The sequence below is a fragment of the Hemiscyllium ocellatum genome, chromosome 23 (genome assembly GCF_020745735.1).
Source record: "Hemiscyllium ocellatum isolate sHemOce1 chromosome 23, sHemOce1.pat.X.cur, whole genome shotgun sequence".
In the NCBI taxonomy this organism is placed as follows: Eukaryota; Metazoa; Chordata; class Chondrichthyes; order Orectolobiformes; family Hemiscylliidae; genus Hemiscyllium; species Hemiscyllium ocellatum.
Window position 1 is genome coordinate 14768174 of NC_083423.1, and position 25272 is coordinate 14793445.

The 25272-nt window shown below is 43.7% G+C and overlaps 1 protein-coding gene across 2 annotated transcripts in view; it reads right to left on the bottom strand.

The window, feature by feature from the left end:
• Positions 1-25272, bottom strand: part of plxna4 (plexin A4) — a 630201-nt gene that overhangs the window by 217277 nt on the left and 387652 nt on the right. For both annotated transcript variants that reach the window (XM_060842703.1, XM_060842704.1), the window contains exon 7: positions 17845-17998. In XM_060842703.1, the coding sequence (XP_060698686.1) occupies positions 17845-17998 (154 nt within the window). The remainder of the gene's footprint in view (positions 1-17844; positions 17999-25272) is intronic.

Consider the following 25272-nt stretch of genomic DNA (forward strand, 5'->3'; position numbering starts at 1 on the left):
AAGCTCGGAGGCGGAGGCGGCAGAAGAAGTGTTCGACATCACGGCGTGTATTAAATTCATTGTTGCGTGGATGGAGGGGGATGAAGGTGAGTCCTTTGCTGAGGACTGATCGTTTGTCCTCAGTGAGGGGGTGGTCTGGAGGGATGGTGAAAACTCCACAGGGCTGGTAGCTGGGTTCTGGTGTGGGTGTGGAGCTGGGAGTGGGGGGTTTAGCCGGTAACTGGAGTTGGTGAGATGGTGGGGGGAATGGGGGTGGAGTCATGAGCAGGGGTGGCGTTCCCCTCAGAGTTCTGGGGGCTGGGAATGGTGACAGTGGGATCTGTGGGGAGGGGGTGTCAGCAGAATGTAGGTGAGTGGCATTGGTGGGGGTGGAAGTGGTGGCAGACACAGCAGTAGGGGTGGCAGAAGTCTCTGAGCGTGTGACATCAGCGATGATGTGAGGGGTGGAAGTGATGTCATGTGTGATGCATGAGGGATTGTGAGGAGCAGAAGTGGTTGTGGGAGTGGCCATGATGAGGGTGGAAGTGACATCATCAATCAGCGTGGTGGTGGCAGCTGTACCAGCCACATGGCTAATGGCGTCCAAGCAGTTCCAGAGGCCAGGGGAATCTTCTGAAATGTTTGAGGAGCGCTGGTTATGGAGGTGGGTAGATAAAAGTTTGTTGTACTTACAGTTTTTGATGTTTGAGATGGAGTTGAAATACTGTTTGTTGAGAGTATGAATTCTCCTGAGGATGTAGTACAGAGTGGGTCCTTTGCAATTCTGAGAGAGTGTGGCCCTCAGCTGAGGCAGGGCTGGCTGTAGAGATGTTAAGTGCCAACGCATTGCTGCAAGCGTGGAACGGAGGATCTTGAAGGAGAACTGTTGCTAGTGTTTTTGAATCTGTAGTCTGTACTGTTCGTCCTGTTCGGGTCCGAACTCTGCTGTTTAAAGATGGTTCGGAGTCTGTGTGGGATGAGTTGGTTACGGAGGCAGGCACTGAGGAAGCAAATGTGGCTGTGGTACCGAGTTTGTTTCAGGACATGTTTGAAGAGCTTCAGGGCGGAGGAAATGACCTGGGAGTTGCAGTGGGAGAGGGACTCCCTGAGATTCTTGTGGAGAGAGGAAGAAAACTTCTTCAAGGCAGGCATCCTTGCAAGAGGATTCACAGTAGGGTTAAAATCAATGAGGTAAAAACAATGACTGCAGATGCTGGAACCAGATTCTGGATTAGTGGTGCTGGAAGAGCACAGCAGGTCAGGCAGCATCCGAGGAGCAGCAAAATCGACGTTTCGGGCAAAAGCCCTTCATCAGGAATAAAGGCAGAGAGCCTGAAGTGTGGAGAGATAAGCTAGAGGAGGGTGGGGGTGGGGATGGGCTTGAAAACGGAGTCCCACCTCCCCAGAAATATCCTGGGTCCAAAACACCATTGATCGAGTCTGATCCAACAGCAATAAGGCAATCTTTTTCTTTTAGCTTCTCACAGAGTTGAAAGAACAGGTAACAGCCCCGACTCTGATAGGCCCTGGATTGGGTCAAATAGAAGTGCCAGCCAAGTCAAGCCCAGTGGTTAGCTTGCCCTCCGTTCCCAGTTCTCTCAACTGCTGGGAAACCAGAGAATCGGGTCAATGGGAAGTTGAGGCCTTAAAGTGGAGATGATTGAACCATAAATGCCTTCATTGTTGACAAATCCAGAAAGTTCTCAATGGACTTTCTCATACAAAACATCTTTGTGGAGGTGGTGAGGAGGCCAGTGCTTATCCAGAGCCAACTTGCCCATTGTCCCTTCTTGCATTGGAGTTGAGAGGAATGAGAGGTGATCTTATTACTCCATACAAGATTCACAGGGGACTTAACAGGATAGATGTGAGGAGAACCATTCCCATTGTGGGAAGTCTATGTCTGGAGGATGTAATCTTATAAAAAGGGGTCGCAGTTTTAATACTGATATGAGGAGGAATTTCATCTCTTAGAGGGTAGTGAATCTGTGGAATTCTTTACTACAGGTGGCTGTTGAGGCTGGGTCATTCAGCACGTTTAAGGCTGAGATAGGCTGATCTTTAATCAGTAAAGAGGATCAAGGCTTATGGGGAAACGGTAGGAAAGTGGAGTTGAGGATTATTAGATCAGCCATGATCTCATTGAATGGTGGAGCAGTCTCAATGGCCTACTCCTTGGTCCTACAGTCTTCTTCATGGTCGCCAGGAAAGGGAAGACAGTGCCTGAAGTCTCAGTTCATCATTTAGCCCTGTGCTCCCTGACTGCTATTGGGTCTAGCATTACCACCAATTCCATCCCTTAGCCTGGTTGCTGCCTGACCCTCTCAACCCTGGCATCATACTTGACCCTGAGCTGACAAATCCAGATGTGCTCCATTACCTGTACATCCATCTACATAACATTGCTGGCTCCAGCTTCTATTTCAGCCCATCCATCTTGAAACCGGGACTTATGCTGTTCTCACCCAGCCAGGACTATTGAAAAGCACTTCAGTTTGACCTTTCATCCTGCACTCTCCGTAATCCTGAGCTTATCTAAAACCCTACTAACCTGCGCCAAGGTCTGTCCACTCATTATTCCCATGCTTGCTAGCCTGTCCAAATTAAATTCTCAGATTTACTTTCTAATTCCTTGTGGCCTTCTCTCCCCCATCATTGTCAGCTCCTAACAACCGTTCGAGATAGCAGCAATGACCTCCCCTGAAGTCGGGTCCTGGCCTAATGTCACATCTGAGAGGTGGCACCTCTGACAGTGCTGCACTCATGTTAAACTGTACTGAAGTGTCAGTGAGAATTTTGTCCAGGTCTTGGCTGGGACCTGAATACAAAATCTTCCAAGTGAGAGGCACAAGTGTTTAGTCCTCGTGCCACACTGTCACTGTGTGGCAGCAGTTTGTTGTTATTTAAGATCTGTGGAAACTGCTGTCTCAGTCCAGAGCATCTGAATGAAGAGCAGCGCTTACACCTTAAGTTTGATTATTATTCCCGAATTGATGACTTAAGCTATTTACTGTCTTTGACCTATCTTGGTATTGTGTTTTCTCTCCTGTCTCATTGATTATGTAATTACTGTCTCTTACCTCATCGACTATGTAATTAGCATCCTTTACTGCATTGATTGTGCCATTTGCTGGCTTTATCCAGGAGATACGAACCATGCAATTGGATTTTCACAGTGAAGTGCATTGAATGGAATGGATGGGGAAAGGAGTTAACCTCACCTGGTTTTTTAATGCAGTGAGAGTTGAAGAGATGTAGGCTTAACACTGTGTTTATCTCATGGGACTGAGGAGGGTCATCAGTGGCAATAAAGATCCCAACTCCAGGGCTGTTGGAGACCACCAACACTGGGTGCTATTCAGACTGGTGGCAAACTGCCAACAATGCCAAGACAAAGAGTAACTACCCAGCAGCACTGTCATAATGATTACATCTAGCACCATTAGTGGCCAATGGTCTTCTTACCCCAAGTAGGGAGAAGGTCATTGTGGAAATTTTATCCTCATCCACCCATTGGTTCTCAACCTGGTTCCTGGAAGGGTGATCAGGAAAGGGATATCATTGCAAGGCTATGCCCAGCAAAAATACCCCTCAGAGTGAGGCAGAAATATTCACTGTGCATGAGCTACCCCATCAGGGTAACTATCACAAAGCAGGGCTCATGAACTGGAATCCACTTCAACAAGAGGGAGCATCCTGGATTTTTCAAAAGATGGTGTGTGGGCATCACCATTCAAACCAGCATTTATTACCCATCCCTCAATGCCCAGAGGGCAGATAGCAATCAACTACATTGCTAGGGTCTGGAGTCACAAGTAGACCCGATCAGATAAGCACAGCAGTTTCCCGACTGAAAGGACATTAGTGAATCAGATGTTTTTTTCTGACAATCCAAAATGGATTCAATGGTCATCATTAGACTCTTAATTCTAAATTTTGTTACTGAATTTGAATTCCACCAGTTGCCACGGAGGAATGTGAACCCAGGTCCGTAGAACATTACCCAGTTCTTTGGATAATATCAGCAGACCATCAGAAGGAGGGCAGCCAGGATAATAGTTGAAAATGTGTTGCTGGTTAAAGCACAGCAGGTCAGGCAGCATCCAAGGAATAGGAAATTCGACGTTTCAGGCACAAGCCCTTCATCAGGAATGAGGAGAGGGTGGCAGGCAGGTTAAGATAAAAGGTAGGGAGGAGGGACTTGGGGGAGGGGCGATGGAGGTGTAATAGGTGGAAGGAGGTCAAGTTGAGGGTGATAGGCCGGAGTGGGGTGGGGGCGGAGAGGTTAGGAAGAAGATTGCAGGTTAGGAGGGCGGTGCTGAGTTGAGGGAACCGACTGAGACAAGGTGGGGGGAGGGGAAATGAGGAAACTGGAGAAATCTGAGTTCATTCCTTGTGGTTGGAGGGTTCCCAGGCGGAAGATGAGGCGTTCTTCCTCCAACCGTCGTGTTGTTATGTTTTGCCGGTAGAGGAGTCCAAGGACCTGCATGCCCTCGGTGGAGTGGGAGGGAGAGTTAAAGTGTTGAGCCACGGGGTGGTTGGGTTGGTTGGTCCGGGCGTCCCTGAGGTGTTCTCTGAAGCGTTCCGCAAGTAAGCGGCCCGTCTCCCCAATGTAGAGGAGGCCACATCGGGTGCAGCGGATGCAATAAATGATGTGTGTGGAGGTACAGGTGAACTTGTGGCGGATATGGAAGGATCCCTTGGGGCCTTGGAGGGATGTGAGGGAGGAGGTGTGGGCGCAAGTTTTACATTTCCTGCGGTTGCAGGGGAAGGTGCCGGGAGTGGAGGTTGGGTTGGTGGGGGGTGTGGACCTGACGAGGGAGTCACGAAGGGAGTGGTCTTTGCAGAATGCTGATAGGGGAGGGGAGGGAAATATATCCCTGGTGGTGGGGTCCGTTTGGAGGTGGCGGAAATGACGGTGGATGATATACTGTATACGGAGGTTGGTGGGGTGGTAGGTGAGAACCAGTGGGGTTCTGTCTTGGTGGCGGTTGGAGGGGCGGGGCTCAAGGGTGGAGGAGATGCGGTGGAGGGCATCGTCGACCACGTTTGGGAGGAATCTGCGGTCCTTGAAGAAGGAGGCCATCTGGGCTGTGCAGTGTTGGAACTGGTCCTCCTGGGAGCAGATGCGGTGGAGACAAAGGAATTGGGAATATGGGATGGAGTTTTTACAGGGGGCAGGGTGGGAGGAGGTGTAGTCCAGATAGCTGTGGGAGTCAGTCGGTTTATAGTAGATGTCTGTGTTGAGTCGGTCGCCTGAGATAGAAATGGAAAGGTCTAGGAAGGGGAGGGAGGAGTCTGAGACAGTCCAGGTGAATTTGAGGTCGGGATGGAAGGTGTTAGTAAAGTTGATGAACTGTTCAACCTCCTCGTGGAGGAGCAACGCATTTTCAACTGTGATCTCCAGCATCTGCAGACCTCATTTTTTACCCAGCCAGGATAATAATATAGCAACACAGAAAGTAAGCCATTCAGCCCTTTGAGTCTGCTCCCACATTCATGGCTGATCATTGAACTCAATCCCCTGTTCCTGCTTTCTCCACATACCCTTTGATCTCTTTAGCCCTGTGAATGATAGCTAACTCCTCCTTGGAAACTTTCAATGTTAGGCCTCAAACACTTTCTGTGCCAGAGAATTGCACAGGCCCACCACTCTCCTCATCAGAATCCAAAATGGCCTACCCCATGTGACCCCTGGTTCTGGATTTTTTAGTCATTTGGAACATCCTTCTTGGAATTTTAAAGGTTACTATGCAACACAATTTCCCCCCACCCAATTCTTCAAAATTCCAGTGAATATATTCCCAACTGAGACAATCTCTCTTCACATGTCAGTCCTGCCATCCCAGGAATCAGTCTGGTAAACCTTTGTGACACTCCTTCCACAACCTGAACATCCTTTGACGGGTCAACCCTCCAATTCTGTAGCCCTATTCCGAACCAAATGAATCAGTGGAAAATCTAGAGGCACATGCCTCAGGTGGGCCACATTCTCTCCAAAGTGCCAACCCATCGGGTGAGGCTCCATAACCTGAGGATAACTGTAACACATAAACCATCCTTCATCGTTTTTACAGAACTGAGCTGCCTCCCTGGCAGCCGAAAGAGAGATAAATCAATCCACACAAATCACGACTGACAATTAATCTATCTAAATTTTACATAATATATTTCCTGTTAGCGCTGCTCATTGTTAACCATCTGTTCCTGATTGTTTTGACAGGCTTGTTAAATACTTCATTTTAATGGTCGACTGAACAACACCCAGAGCTAGGCCTCCTGATGCCAGCTCAGAGAAGAGATTATTCCTTCACACAGACTGTACAGCCCTGTGCAGAGCACCAGGTTTGGAAATCAGGGAGAGGGAGTGCATTTTAGAGCACATCGCCTCATCTTCAGACCAGAATTGTATGGACGTGTCTTCTATTGGCCATGTCAGAAATTTATTTGCATCCCTGAACCCCAGGAAGGTTTTGAAATCAGTCCATAACCACTTTCACCTCAAAGTCAGAAAGGTCACTGTACTTGTATTTGAAGAGGAATAATGCAGATAGATTTAAAGAGGGTTTCTCATTTATTTTGACTGAGGAGAATAGCTATTACAAAAAAGCTGTGACACTCCTTACATGACCATTCTACATTCAAAAAAAATCCGCAAGCAATTTTAGCCAAGCGTGGTTCGACAGAAAGAGCTCCTTTAAATGCCCAGCATAATTCTTTTTTCCTTTTTATTTTAATCGGACAAGCTATAAACCATCTCTGGGGCAGGTGGGGCTTGAACCCAGACATTCTGGGATAGAGGGAGGGACAATACCACTGGCTCCACAAGACCCCCATGTCCAACATAATTAATGCACCCATATCTGTCTTCCCCTTCCTCCCCCACTACAGACACCAAAAGCCTACATTGCCATCAGATGTCCTTAATCAATTTGGTCCATGGACAAGCACCAAATACATTTCTACGGCAACCACCTGGAGAATTACCATTTCAACAATTTTCGCTAGAGATTTCCAAAGGTCAAGGATATTTCCTTTGCTAGCTCTAAAGGTTTTCAGCAAACCCAATGTAATTCTCACATTTGTTCTGCAAAACAAAGTCAAAAATCACACAATACCAGGTTATAGTCCAACAGGTTTAATTAGAAACACTAGCTTTCAGAGTGACGCTCCTTCATCAGGTGGTTGTGGCACCTGGTAAAGGAGCAACGCTCTGAAAGCTGGTGCTTCCAAATAAACCTGTTGGACTATAACCTGGTGTTGTGTGATTTTTAACTTGGTACACCCCAGTCCAACACCAGCATCTCCAAATCATGAGAATTACAGTCATATAACTGCTCAATAATTGGAGTAACTGTGAAAATAACCTCCTCAAAAATAGAAGGGCTTGGAATTGGACACAGGATCGGGACTGCTAGACCTTTATTAGACAATGGTATTGGAGGATTGGAACCCAATAAAGTTAAGATATGGATTAAATATGGCCAACTTGAATGTCGGGACAGACTCGAGGGTCTGAATGATCTATTCCTGTTCCAGTGTTCTGAGGAGGAAATGTCACAGTCAAACATGACTCTCATGTAACATCAACATTTTCAGCGCTGAAAATTCTTCTCATCCATAGCTCAAGAGCGTATGGCAACTCAGAGTAAGAGATGACACAGAACATAGAATAATACAGCACAGAAACAGGTCCTTCAGCCCACCATGTCTGTGTCAACAATGATGCTATTCTAAACTAATCCCATCTGCCTGCACACGGTCTGCATTCCTCTATTCCCTGCTTGCTCACATGTCTGTCTAAATGCCTCTTAAGGAGAAAGGACTGCAGATGCTGGAGATCAGAGTTGATATTGTAGTACTGGAAAAGCACAGCAGGTCAGGCAGCATCCAAGGAACAGGAGAATTGAAGTTTCGGGCATAAGCAGTTCCTGATGAAGGTCTGATGCCCGAAATGTTGATTCTCCTGCTCCCCGGGTGCTCCCTGACCTGCTGTGCTTTCATAGCACCACATTCTCGACTCGAAATACCTCTTAAACTTGCTATCATTTCTGCTTCTGTCATGCCCCTGGCATTAGGTTTCAGGCATCCACCTCCCTTTGTGGAAAAAAAATTGGCATCCTTCCTCTCCTTTAAATTTTCCACCTCTCACTTTAACCAAATGCCCCCTAATATTTGACAGTTCCACCCTGGGAAAAAGACTTCAACTATCCACCCTATCCATGACTCTCAATTTTATACACTTTTATTGTGTCACCCCTCAACCTCTGACACTCTCGCGAAAATAATCCAAGTTTGTCCAATCTCTTCTTCTAACTAATACACACCAAACCAGGCAACACCCTAGTCAACATCTTTTACACTCTCTCCAAAGCCTCCACCATACTTCCTGCAGTGTGGTGACCAGAAATGCACACCCTACTCCAATTGTGACCTAACTAAAGTTAGATATATATAAAGTTTTATACATAGTTTTTTTTTATTTTTGGGGCGTTGCAAACTGAAACGGACGTTGGACTTATATAATTGGAAAGTTTTCCAACTTGAAAATCAAGTGTTGCATATTGCTGTGCTGTGCAATACAACATTGCTTTGTGGAAGCAGTGAGACGGAGAATTCAAGACTGAGGGACACTGAGAATTTTTCAACCTGATAGAAATTCTGCTTGACAACAGCCCTTTGATTGGCTGAGCTGCAGAGTGTTAAGAAGCTGTAAGTGACAAGAGCAGCAGGGTGAAGAAACATCCAGAGTTTGCCGACAGACAGCATCCATCCCCCCAACCCCACTCTTTCTCTCTCTCCATGTGGGGAGAAGCCAAGCAATCTAAGAAACCTTTAAAGTAATAATTCATACAAGACCCAAATTCACTTGATCAATGCTGATTTAAAAGGCTACTGTCATTGTATAGACAGCACCATGTCATCAGTGCAAAAATCAAAAATACCATGAGAAAAATAGCTTTCCACCTCAGACTTCTGATTTTTTAAGTTTTGCTTACTATATTTCTTTTTGCACCAATGATATTCATGGTAAAATGTTTGCTTTTTGTCTGTCTTAATCATGATTTGTGCATTTAGGCTTTTGAAGGGATGTAATTTAAAGTTGCATGGATTAAAAACCCTTTCCTTTCACTGCTCTCATTAAAGCTGTGTGTCACAATAAACAGAAGTTTTGTTTAAACTGTCCTGAGTGGCAGTCACTCGGGTAAATTGGTAATGTGATGGTCTCATTGGGATTTTATACATGTTATGATGGCTTGGGGAACTGAGGGGAACAATGATCAGCACACGCTTTCTAGTTAAATTGTGGCATCAGCATATTCCACATGCCTTGCCATTTATTTACCCTTGATTTGCTTTGAACGCTGTATAACTTCAATGCATTGTTTCTCAGGAACTTTTATGCATTTGTTCATAGGCTTTGGGCATCACTGACTTGGTCAGCATTTATTCCTATTCCTAATTGCCACATGGTGGTTAGGAGTCAAACATATTGTTGTGCGTCTGAAGTCACATGTAAACCAGATACAATAAGTTTGACAGACCTCCTTCCCTCTAAGACATTAGAAAGCAAGAATTTTCTTTTAATCCCAATCAGCAGTGCTTACACAATCACATTAAGTTAATATTTCCCTTAATTCCATTGTGTTACTGAATTCAAATTTCTCAACTGAAAAGAGGGTCTGTTTCCGTGCAGTATATCTCTGACTCTATGGTTTATCAAAGTTTCCTGGAAACAAAAGAATAAACTCCTGATGCCTGAAGACTTGTCAAAGGGCTTTACACCAATGAGGTAGTTTTGTGGTGACCGCATTGTTTTGTTGCAGGAATCACAGCAGCAAAAAGCCTGCAGCAGTTAGGTCATAATGATAGATAAAACTGCATTTACGGCCAGCATCATCATGAACTTGAGAATCACGTGAGGACATGTATAAAGTTAGTGTGATGATTTTCAACTCTCATCCAGCATCAACCAATCATCTCATCCTAGATCTTTATGCCGAAATGACTAAATACTTCGTGTTGTTATAGGGGATCCAGTCAACCCGAATAAATGTGCATTGCTCAGAGGATTTGTAAGGTAAAAGCTCTTACAAAGAAGCCACCAAGACCCAGCCCCAGCCCCCTACCCTATCCTTGTAAATCTTACATTTCCCACAGCTAATCTATCTAACCTGCACATCCCTGGACACTATGACAACTCAGAACAGAAAATGTGTTGCTGGAAAAGCACAGCAGGTCAGGCAGCATCCAAGGAACAGGTGATTCGACGTTTCGGGCATAAGCCCTTCTTCAGGAATTCCTGAAGAAGGGCTTATGCCCAAAACATCGAATCTCCTGTTCCTTGGATGCTGCCTGACCTGCTGCGCTTTTCCAGCAACACATTTTCAGCTCTGATCTCCAGCATCTGCAGACCTCACTTTCTCCTCGACAATTCAGAACAGCCAATCCATTGAACTTGCGCATCTTTGGACTGTCAGAGGGAACCAGAGCACCTGGGGGAAAGTCACAAAGGAGAAATAACAGAGTGCCATGGACCCAGAGGGTTCACCACTTTTAATGGCAGCACCCTATCTCCTTCACTGGGAGTACACACTTCAGACAGATTATCTGATCAATGTTTGATATTACAGAATTTGAATATTGCTGAAACAAAAATGACACATTTTGTTGAAACTTTATATCTTTCACAGGCCAGTTTATAAGTAACACGAATGTAAAGGGAAACGGCTTTAATACTGTATGGGAGGAGAATGCTAATTAGTGGGCAAGTGAAATCTGAAAATGAGCCATTGCCATGGAGAACGCACCAATTAGCTGATGATTGACAGTTAAATGCCAAGCTTTGTTTGTGGGCTGTATTTCAGAAATACTGGAAGATCATATTAACATTATATCCTTTTAGATGTTCATGATGTTATGAAGATGTGGGCGTACTGTACCTTTAAGAGAGTAAAAGCTAGCAGTGACCGCCCCAAGTGTTCTCAACAAGACACAATGTAACATGCGCTCCAGCTACTGGGGTAGCTGGTTGCCTGGAAATGACAAAACAGATTCGAATTAGGCCGATCAGATTAAATTATACCCTGGAAAAATACCAAATTCCAAACAGGTTTGAATTGAGTATATTGACAATCTTAAAAGCCAATTACACAATCCAATGCTTTGGTGTACAAGACCAGGGAAAATTGAACAGTTGGGAGGAGAACTGCCACAAGACCAACAGGTGTAGACTACTAGTCAAAACACTCTGAGAGGTACCTGTCTAGAGAAGAGGTTTACACAGAGAAAAACCTCAACACTGCCCTGGGGAGCCAATCTACCAATGAAGATAAAGAGATGATTTAACCATTGGCTGCTTTTAAAATTTGAATTTTATTGCAAATCTTAATTGGGAGTTTTGTTGGATGAGTATTATAGAGGGAAGGTAAAAGATAGGTTAGAGGAATGCATTGTAAATAGATGTTCATGAATTATTCTCTGTTCTTACTTTAAGAAATAAAGTTGTTAATCTTCACTTTAAATAGTCCTTGGCCACTCGAATTTTTACAAGTCACTGCACGGAATAAATCTTTACTGTGTTGCTGGTTTTAAGACCATAAGACCATAAGACATACGAGTGGAAGTAAGGCCATTCGGCCCATCGAGTCCACTCCGCCATTCACTCATGGCTGATGGGCATTTCAACTCCACTTACCCGCATTCTCCCCGTAGCCCTTAATTCCTTGTGACATCACGAATTTATCAATCTCTGCCTTGAAGACATTTAGCATCCCGGCCTCCACTGCACTCTGCGGCAATGAATTCCACAGGCCCACCACTCTCTGGCTGAAGAAATGTGTCCGCATTTCTGTTCTGAATTTTCCCCTCAAATTCTAAGGCTGTGTCCACAGGTCCTAATCTCCTCGCCTAACAGAAACAATTTCCTAGTGTCCACCCTTTCCAAGCCATGTATTATCTTGCAAGTTTCTATTAGATCTCCACTTAATCTTCTAAACTCCAATGAATACAATCCCAGGATCCTCAGCCATTCCTCATACGTTAGACCAACCATTCCAGGGATCATCCGTGTGAATCTCCACTGGACACGCTCCAGTGCCAGTATGTCCTTTCTGAGTTGTGGGGACCAAAACTGGACACAGTACTCCACACGGGGCCTAACTAGAGCTTTATAAAGTCAAATTTTAAACTCAAGTTTTAAATTAAGCAGGAGGGTTTATCCCATGTTGTAACAATAAGAGGTAAGGTATTGATTGTAAACAGCCAGCTGATGCTTGCAAACCTCAAATTACAGTGGCCATATTAGATGTTATTCTAAAATGGCCAACATTTGCGAAATTATCCAGTACATGTAGAAAAGTAGCTGAAAAGTGATCTAGAATTATCAGTCAGGCTTACAACATGGTGCACATGTGTCCTGGAATCTTCATATATGAACACACAAGACACTGTTCTTTGCAGACAGAAGGAACATGGATACAGACTGTCCACCAACAAACCAGGTGACAGCTTTTCCCAGGTTGATTTCTCAGCATAATGCCTTAACCAATGAGAGTCAACTTGCTTTTTTAAAATTTAAACAAAGATTAGATTCCCTCCACTGTGGAAAGAGGCCCTTCAGGTCCACACTGACCCTCCAAAGAGTAACCCACTTCCCTCTAACTAATGCACCTAACACTATGGGCAATTTAGCATGGCCAATTCACCTGACCTGCATGAATTTAGACTGTGGGAAGAAAGCCATGCAGACATGGGGAGAATGTGCAAACTCTACACAGACAATCACCCGAGGCTGGAATCGAACATGGGTCCATGGCGCTGTCAGCAGCAGTACAAACCACTGAGCCACCCAACAGCTACTGCAAGAAAGCTTGGCAGTCAATTGTCAGTCATTATCCACCAAAATCTACTTCCCAACCAACGTGCAGTGTTCGCTCATAAAACATAAATGTTGTATTGTTCCCTTTACATTGACATTTCTTGTGAAATGTCGTGATGAGCGTGAGACAATATGTTAAAGCAAAACGTATCTGCGTTAATGATGTCTACCACACTGGGGAGACCTCCCTAGCTTTTCAAATAATACCGTGGGGTCTTCTATTTCCACCGGAGGGGTCAGATGGTTTAACATCTCATCTGAAAGTTGGCACTTTCGATTATGGAGCACTTCAGCTGTTAGTGTGGATCTTGGGCTGGAGCAAGATTTGAACCCAGAACCTTCCTATTCAGAGGTGAAAGGGCTGACACTGATCTCATACCATCACCTGTGAATGGTGGGAATGAACAGGAACAGCCCATTAATATTTTCAGCTTGGACTGACTATTCCAGAGCATATTCAACATTGATTTTCCTGTGAATAGCTAAACGTTTTTTTTAAAAATTTAATCATAAATTTGTTGAAATGTACAGTTTTGTGAACATCAAGAAATTTTCCATTTAATGTGACTGTGCATCAACATATTTTCTTCTGTTTAATTACATACATTTATTTGCACGCCTTTATGTTTTTAATATTACTCTGACCTGTATTCAGAGCACATCAGCCAGTCTGAGAGTCAAACTGGTCACCTAATTTAAAATGTAATTAAAATATCGGCAGATAGGGAGGCCTGAAAATTAATATTATTTTTCCCATTAACCATGATGAAGTGGTAAACGGCACTGAGAAACCACATCAATTTGAATTATTCTGATTTTGACAATGCAAACAGTAATGAGGGAGTAGGAGAGCTGGGACATTGTTTCGGTTCAGTGGTGTTGGTTTAATCAATGCAGTTCACCCGAAAAAAAAACAACACAAGCCCACACAATGTCCACAGAAGTAAGTACAAAATACGTTTAACGTGAATCAAGTTTCTGTGACCACTTGCGCAAATTTAACAAACATTACCCTAAATGTTGGCTGCACCCTAGGTCGAATACCAAAGGAATAGGAACAGGGAGAGGCCATTCAGCCCCTCTGGCCTGTTCAACATTTCAAAGAGATCATGGCTGATCTGTTACCAAACTCCATATACCTGCCTTTGACCCTTAATCCTGTGCTATCAAAAAAATTACCTTTTTCAGATTTAAAACTCATTCCTGATCAACAACTGTGATGGGTTTGAAGGCCTTAATTCATAGATACTTGAAGTATGAAACTGGGTTCATCTGCTCAAACTGACAAAACTTAAAAGCTTTCGAAGATTTTGTTTTTAAATTACTAAGAAATGGACCATAAGGTATCCTAAAATTTTTCTGCGCCAGCATTTTCAGTTGTATTATCTAAATTACTTCAAGTTGAATATTTAAAACAATCAAGGATTAATTTTGAAAGCAGAATTTCAGTTTTAGGACACTGGCTGATTGTGTAGGTTTTGCCTTCAACAACGTAGAGATTAAACCCGGACAAAACCGTGAGAGAAAGAGAAGCCTGTTGATGCAATTGCCACCCAAATCATGGCGGCATCAAAAAAGGAAGATGATCATCGTGTGGCTACAGCATGGGATCTCCTTCAATGCCTCTTCAGAGCAGAGTCAATGTTTATGTACTACCAGTCTGTTCTTTTAAGAGCCCTACTCGTGCCAACTGGTACCTGATTATAAAACTGCGGATCTCAGTTAGTAGAACATTTTAACAACTTGTATTGTTCCAACTGTCTCTCCCTTTGGTATCTATAACATAAACTGACATTTTCGACAGGAACATCTGGCACAGAGGGTCATTACAGAGAGACTGTTTCCTCTCGCGAGAAATGGGGGCATTGTCTCAAAATTACAGTGAGCCATTCAAGAGTAAAACCATGAAGAGCATTTTCATTCACCAAATCTGGTGGAAATCTAGAACTCACTCCCCCAAAACTCTGACAGTCAATTAAAGCTTTTAAGCCTGAGATTGATAAAACTTCAAACAAAGTTATATTCAGTGCAAGGGCATAGAAGGCACAGTAGTAAGAATAAGGAGAGAGGAGGCATACAGGGGGGAGTTATGGGATGATGGGGCATGCAGGGGGAGTTAGGGGATGATGGGACATGCAGGGGGAGTTAGGGGGTAAGGAGGCATGCGGGGGGAGTTGGGGGGTGATGAGGCATGTGAGGGTGGGATAAAGGGTGATGAGGTATACAGGGGGAGTTAGTATGTGATGAGACATGTGGGGGGGGGTTAGGGGGTGAGGGGTTTATGAGAAATTCAAGGTTCAGAAGACACAAGCACAGAAACTGAAAGAATGTGAAACTGAGGATAATTCAAAATAGGCAAGAAATTGAAACTAGAATAGAATTCAGAAATCAAACAAATCCAGTCAATTTAGAGAGGTCAAAATTTCTCTGAATGAGCTGGAGCTTAAAAATGCAGTCTGGGGGCAGAGAAAAACGCTGGCTACGTGGATCAATATCGAGTCTTTCTTCTTCTCAGTATTTCTGTCTTGCTAGGGTCAAGGGACCTACTCAGAGTTCAGACTATCTTGTTCCCAAAGCTGAAAGGATACAGAGGGATTCCAACTGAGTTATGCACAACAAAAATAATCTTAAATTTTGCAAAGTTACCACCTTATTGATCCGAGCAGTACTTAGCCACATCAGTGTACACTTGAACTGTCAAACACAGTTTCAGCAGCAATTGATTTTTCTATTAGGTTTAATGCAGGTTACTCCTCGACATCTTGTCCTTTGTGTCGAGATGGCATCTCCAGGTACTCGTTTTCTCCCCATTTATTTTAATGGATGCAATTTGTCTTAAGTGCAATTTTCTTGTAAAAATTTCAGTTTGCAGTTGTTTTTTTTTCAGAATGTAACATTCAACGCAGAATGACTCCTCAGTGAAAGTCAAGAGGTTTTAAGTGAGAAGGTGGTGGATGCTGGTTGTGAATAACTGCTGGGTGTCATTCAGAGACCCAGTGCAATATGGACCACTGAGGAACTCAGGTGTGGTTGATGGGTTACAGTGATCACGGGGCCAAGTCTCCTTTAAAAAGCCAACCAGCTGAAAGGAACGAGGAGTGTTTTTAGTAGAAAGCAAAGAACTTTCAAGAATGAAGAAATTTCCTAGGTTCACCATAGCTTCAGCACTGAATGTCATGAAATTCCTTCAAGCACCTTGTCTTGTTGTGGGTTTATCCATGGAGATCAGCAGCTTCTGAAGGATGCAAAGCCTCCTCTGATGGTAAAATACTGCAGCTGTAGGCACTGCAGAATATCATTTTCAAAGAAGGAATATGCAACGCAATGTCACTGGCTGATACTTCATGCACCGTCAAATCCCAAGTAAACAAGCTAAGAGATCAAGGAATATTTTGGACCATGCACACAATTCCATCTATTGTAAATACTCTCAAACATTTTGCCCCCTACTTTTGCATTCCCATGAAAAGTCTGCACGCTCATGTTTAGAAGGGTCATTTGCTTAAATATTTTTTCCCTCACGTTGTAAACATGTCACGTTGTAATTACATTCTCTCAGCACCCACGATGATGTAATTCGTCTTCTCAAAGAGGCTATAATTACAGGTTATGTTTATTGAGCTCCCAATCAACATAATCATAGGAATTTAAAAAGGCAAATTATTAAACAGTTCTGTGAATAGTAGGGCTTCCACCAGGCAGAGCTGTGCATCTCTCCAAAGCTGCCCACTCCCAGAGTTACACCCACAGCATCACTGATGTGTTCTGAGAAATTTGCTTTATCCTGAAAATCAATGTTATAGAGTCATAGAGATGCACAGCACGGAAACAGACCCTTCAGTCCGACCCGTCCATGCCAACCAGATATCCCAACCCAATCTAGTCCCACCTGCCAGCTCCCAGCCCATATCCCTCCAAACCCTTCCTCTTCATATACCCATCCAGATGCCTTTTAAATATTGCAACTGTGCTAGCCCCCACCACTTCCTCTGGCAGCTCATTTCATACACGCACCACCCTCTGAGTGAAAAAGTTGCTCTTTAGGTCTCTTTTATAGACGCAAGACTGACTAGTCTGTAATTGTCAGGGATTTCCCTATTCCTCTTCTTGAAAAGAGGAAGAACATTTGCCTCCTTCCAATCCTCCGGTACGACTCCCATGGAGAGTGAGGAATCAAAGATTCATTGGAATTCAGAAGAATGAGGAGGGATCTTATAGAAACATATAAAATAGAAGTAGAAAGATGTTTCCACTGAAAGGTGAAACTAGGACAAGAGGGGATGGCCTCAAGATTAGGGGAAGCAGAACTGAGAAGGAACGTCTTCACCCAGAGGGTCGTTAACACTACTGTTTTAATCATTCACAGGATGACAGCATTGCTGACTAAATCAGCCTTTATTGCCAATCCAAGAGGGCAGTTAAGAGTCGATGACATTGCTGTGGGTCTGGAGTCACATGTAGGCTAGGGTAGGCAAGGGTGTAAGTTTCCTTCCCTTAGGACACAAGTGAACCAAAATGCAGTTTTTTTTCCCCCCAAAAATCAAGTCATGATCAACATTAGACTCTTAATTCTAGATTTTTATTGAACTCAAATTCTAACATCAGCCTGAGTTGGATTTGAACACATGTCCCCAGAATATTACCTGGGGTCTCTGGAGTAACAGTCTAATAATCTAGCCATCACTTCTCCCAGGTCTACAGGCTATTAATAAAAGGAACTATTCAGCACCATCATTTTACTTTAAAACTGAAAGCAGATAACTATATCTCAGCATAATGGGTACTTTTTGTGCTGAAAGTTTGTATGAAAAGCCATGTCCAAATTCAGAAATTGAGTATAAAATGTAATAAGTCATGTTTGAGGCAAAGCTGAAGCTAGTAAGCCCCTCAGTGCAAGAGATTTTCTCCCCACAGTGAGCTCCCAATACCCTTTACCCTCTCATGTCTGAATGAACACATTGCACTCTTCAGGGTCTAATTCCTACCTTTGTCTGTCAGGATTCGAGGCACCTCCTTCTCTGCTGGTGAAATGCATTGGATCATGTTCCCGATCACCAGGCCATCCATCTCGGCAAAGTCTTCAAACGTACAGTTGACACCCACAGACAGTTCAGGAACATTGTGAGCTTCCAGCACCAGCTGGGAATAAGCAGTAAACAAAAAGTCAAAAAGTTATTCTTGTAGCTTTTGGTTAATATAGACACAAACAGACAATGCAAACAAATCTCTCAGTTTCTGACTGAATCACATTTCTATTTGCCCCCAACTAGCTTTCTCCATGTACTGACCTTTATCTTCTATTGCAATATATCTTTTATTGAGTGGCTCGATACTGCACAATGAGCTATGATTGAAGACAGACTGATCGAGGAGAAAGTAAAGTCAAGAACTACCTTCAGGCTTAGGCTTCAAAATAACACTATTTATTCCACAATTTCTTATTAAATACTGCTCTACAGGTAACCATGGATATACCAGGCTCTGAATTATAGTTACATCTGATATGGACAACCCCATCTTTGTGTGCTCAAATCTTCGTTTCTTGACAAGAATCTCACTCTGACATATCTTCCAACGTGTTCCTTCTGGAATGTTCTAACGCTGCCCACACCGTCCTATTTTTTCTCAGAGACATGCAGCTGTGTGTCATCAACTCAAAGTGACTCCAGGGTCTTGAAGTCCTTACACAACAAGATACATTGGAAGCAGCGCAGAGAAAGTAACTGTATCATTTTAAATAACCCCACAGACGTGGTCTCAGGAACACCCAGCATCCCCTTTGCCATCCAGTGACAAAGGCTCAGTTTAATATCTCACCAAGTCAGCACCTCGGACAGTACAACAGTCTCTCAGTGCTACACCAGGATGTCTGGTTGATTGTGTGCTCAAACCTCTGAAATTGAACTAAGCGAGAGTGTGAACCACTGAGTCAATGCCTACATCTTATGGATTGGCGTGGAAAGATACACAAACATGAATTTAACATGTCACATCGAGTGTGAGGAATTGGGAACAATGAGAATCTCAGTGTTCAATTGGAAAATATAGTGACAGAGAAAGTAGGAGCATGAGTAGGCTATTTGGCCCTTCGAACCTGTTCCATTCTTTAAAATGATCAATTCTGATCATCCAACTCAGATACACATTCTTTCCATACCCTTTAATCCTTTTAGCTCTAAGAACTACATCATACTCCTTCTTGAAAACATTCAATTTTATGTCCTCAGCAGCTTTCTGTGGCAGAGAATTCCACAGGCTCACTACTCTCTGGTGAAGATGTTTCTCCTTATCTCAGTCCTAAAAGCCTGTATCCTTAAACTCTGACACCTATTATTCGCCTCCTTGGTCATCAGGAACATCCTTCCTGCACTGACTGTCTCATCCTGTTAGAATTTTATAGGGTTTTATGAAATACCCCCCCTCATTCACTCGTCCAGAAGTAAATGTTCCCTCATTCCAGTTCAGACCAGCAGCAGGGTACTGAGTAACCATAGAAACATCGCTGCTCCGAGGTTTAAAGAGACATCTCTGACATACAAACTTTGGCACTGATACAATAATCCTGGTCACCACCACAGCCAACACTTATCTCCCTTCCCCCAACAGATGTCTAGAAACTCACTATTTATACCTTTTCCTTCTTAGTATTTTTTTTTGTAAAGTTGATTAAATGAGGAATGTTTACACTAAGGAAAATAAACACTTCTCATTTCAGTGCCTTCCCAGAGATTTTCCTGCACATCCACCCACATCATCTACTGTGGCCAGTGCTTGCGATGTGGTCTCCTCTACAGCGGGGAGGCAGGACGCCAACTCGCAGAGCATTTCAGGGAACCTCTCTGTGACACACGCACCCAACAACCCCACCACCCTGTGGCCAACCTCTTCAACTCCCCATTCTACTCCCCCACGGAAATGCAAGTCCTGGGCCTCCTCCACCGCTAGATCAAAGCCACCCGACACCTGGAGGAAGAACGCCTCATCTCCCACTAGGGGACCCTTCAACAATATGGCATCAACATTGACTTCACTAGTTCCCAAATCTCCCCTCCCCCACCTCATCCCAGATCCAAACCTCCAACTCGACAACGTCCTCTTAAACTGTCCAACTGGTCTATCTTCACTCCCACCTATCTGCTCCACCCTCTGTACCAACCTACCACAATCACCTCCCACCTGCATCCACCTGTTACCTTCCTAACTACCTTCCCCCCACCCCCATCCTCCTATTTATCTCTCAGCCCCCTTCCCCCTCCACATCCGTGAAGGAAGGCTTATGCCCAAAATGTCGATTCTCCTGCTCCTCGGATGCTGCCTGACCTGCTGTGCTTATCCAGCACCACACATTTCTGCTCTAACTCTCCAGCATCTGCAGTCCTCATTTCTCCCAATTACAGCACAACCTAATCCAATACAAATCGCCCTTAACATTGCTCAGCAATATACTTTGCCTCAGACCTCAGAAGGTGGCATAGTGGTTACGTCACTGGGCTAGTCATCCAGAACTGAGGTTAATGTGCTGAGTACATAGGCTCAAATCCCACCAGGGGCACATGGCACAACTGAAAAATCTGGAGCAAACTCTAGTGTTATGGTTGCCATGTAACCACGATAGATTATTGTCAAAACAAAACCATCTGGTTCACCTGTGTCCTTTCAAGAAGAATTCTGCGGTCCTTACTTAGCCTGATCTACATGTGACTCCAAACCTACAGCAGTGTGGTTGACTTTTTATAGACCTCGAGGCAAACAAGGGATGAGTAATAAATGCTGGATAAGCCAACGATGCCCTCACATTATGAATGAGTCAAAGATATCTGGTGTGTGATGGACTTATTCTTTTCTGAATTTTCCACCCCAGTTATGCCGCAGCCTCTGAATAAGACCACAAGGAACAGGAGCAGGAGCAGGCCATTCAGCCCAGTGAGTCTGCTCCACCATGCAATAGGATTGTGGTTGACCCGACACTCCTCATGTCCACTTTCCTCTTAACACTTGATTAAGATGATCAATTAGGAACTATGTCTGTGCTGTAGGAGCTTGTATTTACGGAGCATATTTAACAAGCTAAGTTGCTTCATCGGAGCATTGCCAAACCTAATTGGACAATAAGTCAATTGGACAAAGGAGATATCAGGATAGATCACCACTGACATGATCAATAGGTGGTGCAATGGTAGTGTCCCTACCTCTGGGCCACAAGGGCCAGGTTCAAGTCTTGCCTCAGAAAAGGGATAGCTGTGGAGATATGTTTTAATATGCCTAAACAGGGTTAGGCTTGGCAACCACTGATTAAAAGCAGAGGTTGATCAAAGGGCTTCTTGAAATGAGGGAAGAGAGAGACAGCTAGTCTCAGGGAGAGAATTTCAAAGTTTAGACACACAAAGACATGGCTGAGAAAGGAATGAGACCAAGACAGGCTAAACCTATACACATATAGAAGACCCTCACAGACAGCAAAGGGGGGGCCAGATTTGCCAAAGTCAAAACCACGAGCACATTTAAAGGCAACGGAATGGTGAAGCTTTGTCCTGATGGATGTGTCGGGCATCTGATGGCGGAGGTCTGGGGTGGGACCGTTGAAGGTGAGAGGGAGGGCATAGGAGAACATCTCCCAGAATAGGTCTAGCCAGAGTTGACACTGCTTATCTATCAGTCTTATAAAAGGCATAATCAGCAACGCAGCCATCAACACACTGAAGGGGGTGAGAACTCCCTGATAGATGTCAAACTGGAGATGGACAGAGGGATACATGTCTGCTGTGCTGTAATGCAGTGCAATGTGATGAGTGTTTACTGGAACTAAGGATGGAATTTCTCACAGATTAGAGCTGACAAGTATATTTGACAAAAAGGAAAAGGGAAAATGAAAGCCATAACATTTGAACTACTTTGAAGAAATTGTAAAGACGCCAGGGCACTGGATGAAAAACCGGACTGTTTGGTCACCCTATGTCAGCTGATAGACATTTCCATCTCATCATTGTGGGCTGATTGGAGTTCAAGTCACAGCCATGATAAATCAATGCTTTAACCACTGTAACACCCAATTCCAATTCCAATTCCACCTAATCCTTACCCACCTTCTCAACAGAGTCAGCCCAAGGCACAAATGGTCACAGATACAATAGGATGATCATGTTACTCCTCAAATCAAGATAGATCCCAATTCTGATGTCAAAACTACTGCAAAATAGCAATAGTCCTTGAATGACAGGAAAAATGAAGCATATGAAAGACAGCAGTTTTATAATTTGTTCTTCTAGAAACAGAGCCACACTTTCCCCATGATTTGGAGATGCTGGTGTTGGACTGGGGTGTACAAAATTAAAAATCACACAACATCAGGTTATAGCCCAACAGGTTTAATTGGAAGCACACTAGCTTTCGGAGCGACGCTCCTTCATCAGGTGATTGTGGAGGGCTCAATCATAACAGAATTTATAGCAAAAATTTGCAGTGTGATGTAACTGAAATTATACATTGAAAAATTTATTGTCTGTTAAGCCTTTCATCTGTTAGAATACTGTGATTGTTTCACTTCTTTCATGTGTAAATCACAAAACCTTTTTTTAAAAGTTGCACTCTCGGGTTAGCTGTTAACAATGGTAATAGCTAGACAATATGTTGAAGGTGTTAGCCCCCTGTGTTCTCTGTCTATGACCTGATGTTTAAATTGATTCTAATCTAAAAAGTGAGATAACAGAGTTTTACATAAATTCATGCAGTTTTTGAGCTCAGAGTTCTACATGAATGTATGTACATGTATGTATTCATTCTACATTCTACATTCATGTAGAACTCTGAGCTCAAAAACTGCAGGAATGTATGTAAAACTCTGTTATCTCACTTTTTAGATTAGAATCAATCTAAACATCAGGTCATACACAGAGAACACAGGGGGCTAACACCTTCAACATGTTGTCTAGCTATCACCATTGTTAACAGCTAACCCGAGAATGCAACTTTAAAAAGAAGGTTTTGTGATTTACACATGAAAGAAGTGAAACAATCACTGTATTCTAACAGATGAAAGGCTTAACAGACAATCAGTTTTTCAATGTATAATTCCAGTTACATCACACTGCAAATTTTTGCTATAAATTCTGTGTTACGATTGAGCCCTCCACTATCACCTGATGAAGGAGCGTCGCTCCGAAAGCTAATGTGCTTCCAATTAAACCCGTTGGACTATAACCTGGTGTTGTGTGATTTTTAACTTTGTACACCCCAGTCCAACACCGGCATCTCCAAATCATGACTGCTAGACTATAACCTGGTGTTGTGTGATTTTTAACTTTGTACACTTTCCTCAGATTGCTTTGCAATGGAGCAGTAGAAATAAAACTCCTTCCCAATTTTGGACTGGTGGCACTCCGATATGTTACATCTAAAGTGCAAAAGCCTTTCAAATAGGCCCATACAAAACGACTGGTTAACTTTCTCACAGACAGACTCAGGTACAGGGTTTTGATTCACTCCGCTCTTCCTGACTCCCCACACATCCTTGTGTGTCCTGACATTTTTTTGAAATCAGAAAGTGTGGCTTGAATTCAAGGCCACAAAATAATAACCTGTCGCTTGCAATTTCCACTGCAAATTGGAGATGCTTTTTTTTCCTCGGGCCCAAATTACATTTCAGAGCAAGTGATGTTGGCAGGCTGAGCTGAAAAATAATTTGCTGTTGGAATACAAAACCTGTCATTTTTTATCAGCAAATGGAAGTTGGCAAGGTGTAATTTCATAACCTATGTTTTAAAATAATACACTTTCTCTTTTTCCATTTCCTGCTGAAATTACATATAGCTTGATATCGGGTCCAATGAATTACATGGCCACACAATGGGCCCACTCATTCTCTCGGTTCTCCAAAATAAGTAGCCTCAAACCCCTTGCCCCCAGAGTCTCCATTATTCCAAATGGAGAGGATACTACAGGTATGTGACCACCTGTACACGTCTAATTGAATCTGAGGGTACCAGTGGGAATACAGGATTTCTTTCACATTGGCAAATGGGATAACAGCAAAGAAATGAAGTCTCCAAATACCAAGTGTCAAATGTTAGCACACAGCTATTTAAACATATGTAGTGTTACAACTGAAACATGAGAATAATTGGTTTGCTTTCAACAAGGATAATTTGACATACTGCAGTGGACATGTTCATAAAGGCTAGGGTTTTGCTAAGCTCTGAAGCAGGGAGCTACAACGAGAAGATTATTTGCACAGGACATGGTGGTTAGTGAGCAACTTTGGTGAATTCAGATAGACCAATTCTCCAAAGAGATGGAGCTGGATCTAGTGGGTACTAGAGGAGATGGTAGTGGAGGACAGGGAGGAAGTGAGGGATGGAAAAGCGGTGGATAGTGAGGAGCTGGACAGGAAGAGGTGGAGGGGATGAGGGGTGAACAGGTCAGGGGTGAGGACCAAGTGGTAGAGGTGATAGGCTGGATGGACGGAGGGTGAGGGATGAAATAGAGGGGAGGAGAGGCAAGAGAGTGTTGGCATGGGTGGAAGAGGAAGGGATGTTGTGAAGGCAGTAAAGGGAGAAAGGGAGGGGGAAGAGGCAAGGAGGAAAGTGAGATGTTGATGGGAAGAAGGGGGAAGAGAGGGCAAGGATGGGACAAGCTGAGGAGGACAGGAGAGAAGGTCAGAAGAGAGAGCGGAGGGAGCGTGTGAAGTGAGGGGAAGAATGTGGTGATGGGTTTGAAGAGAAGATGTTGAGGGGATAGCGAGGGAAAGAATGGAGAATTGAAGAGGACAATGAGAGGGAGCTAAAACAGACAGTGCCAGTTCCTAACAGTGCATGTGAAATATCCTAAGGCACTACTGAAAGAAGGGGACCTGGGAATTATTCCCAATGTCCTGAGAAACACTGAATGCTCAACCACCAGGTGAATGATTATCTGGTTATTGTCACATTTCGGATAATGCTTTTTTTGAAAGTTCCCTGTTGTTTGCTCTGCATCACAACAGTGAATTATACCTCAAAGAGGTAGTTAACTGGCTGTAAATCACTTTAAGATGCCCTGAAGCTTTGAATGCTGTTTTATAGATGACATCTTAATTTGTATTTGCTGGAGCTGATGGTGTACACTGGACTCGTAATCCAGAATCCACAGCTGACATACTGAGGATCTGGAACTGAATCCCAACACAGCAGATAGGGAAAATCTAATAAGTAATTGTGACTGTTGTCAATTGTCATAAAAGTCCATCTGGATCACTAATGCCCTTCAGAGAAGTAAATCTGCCATCCTTGCCTGGTCTGACCTACATATGACCACAAACCCACAACAATATGCTTGACTCTTCACTGCTCTCTGGGCCATTAGGAATGGGTAGTGAAAGTTTGGCTAGCCAGTGGGTTCCACATCCCATGAACAAAATAACCAACAAAAAAACAAATTCC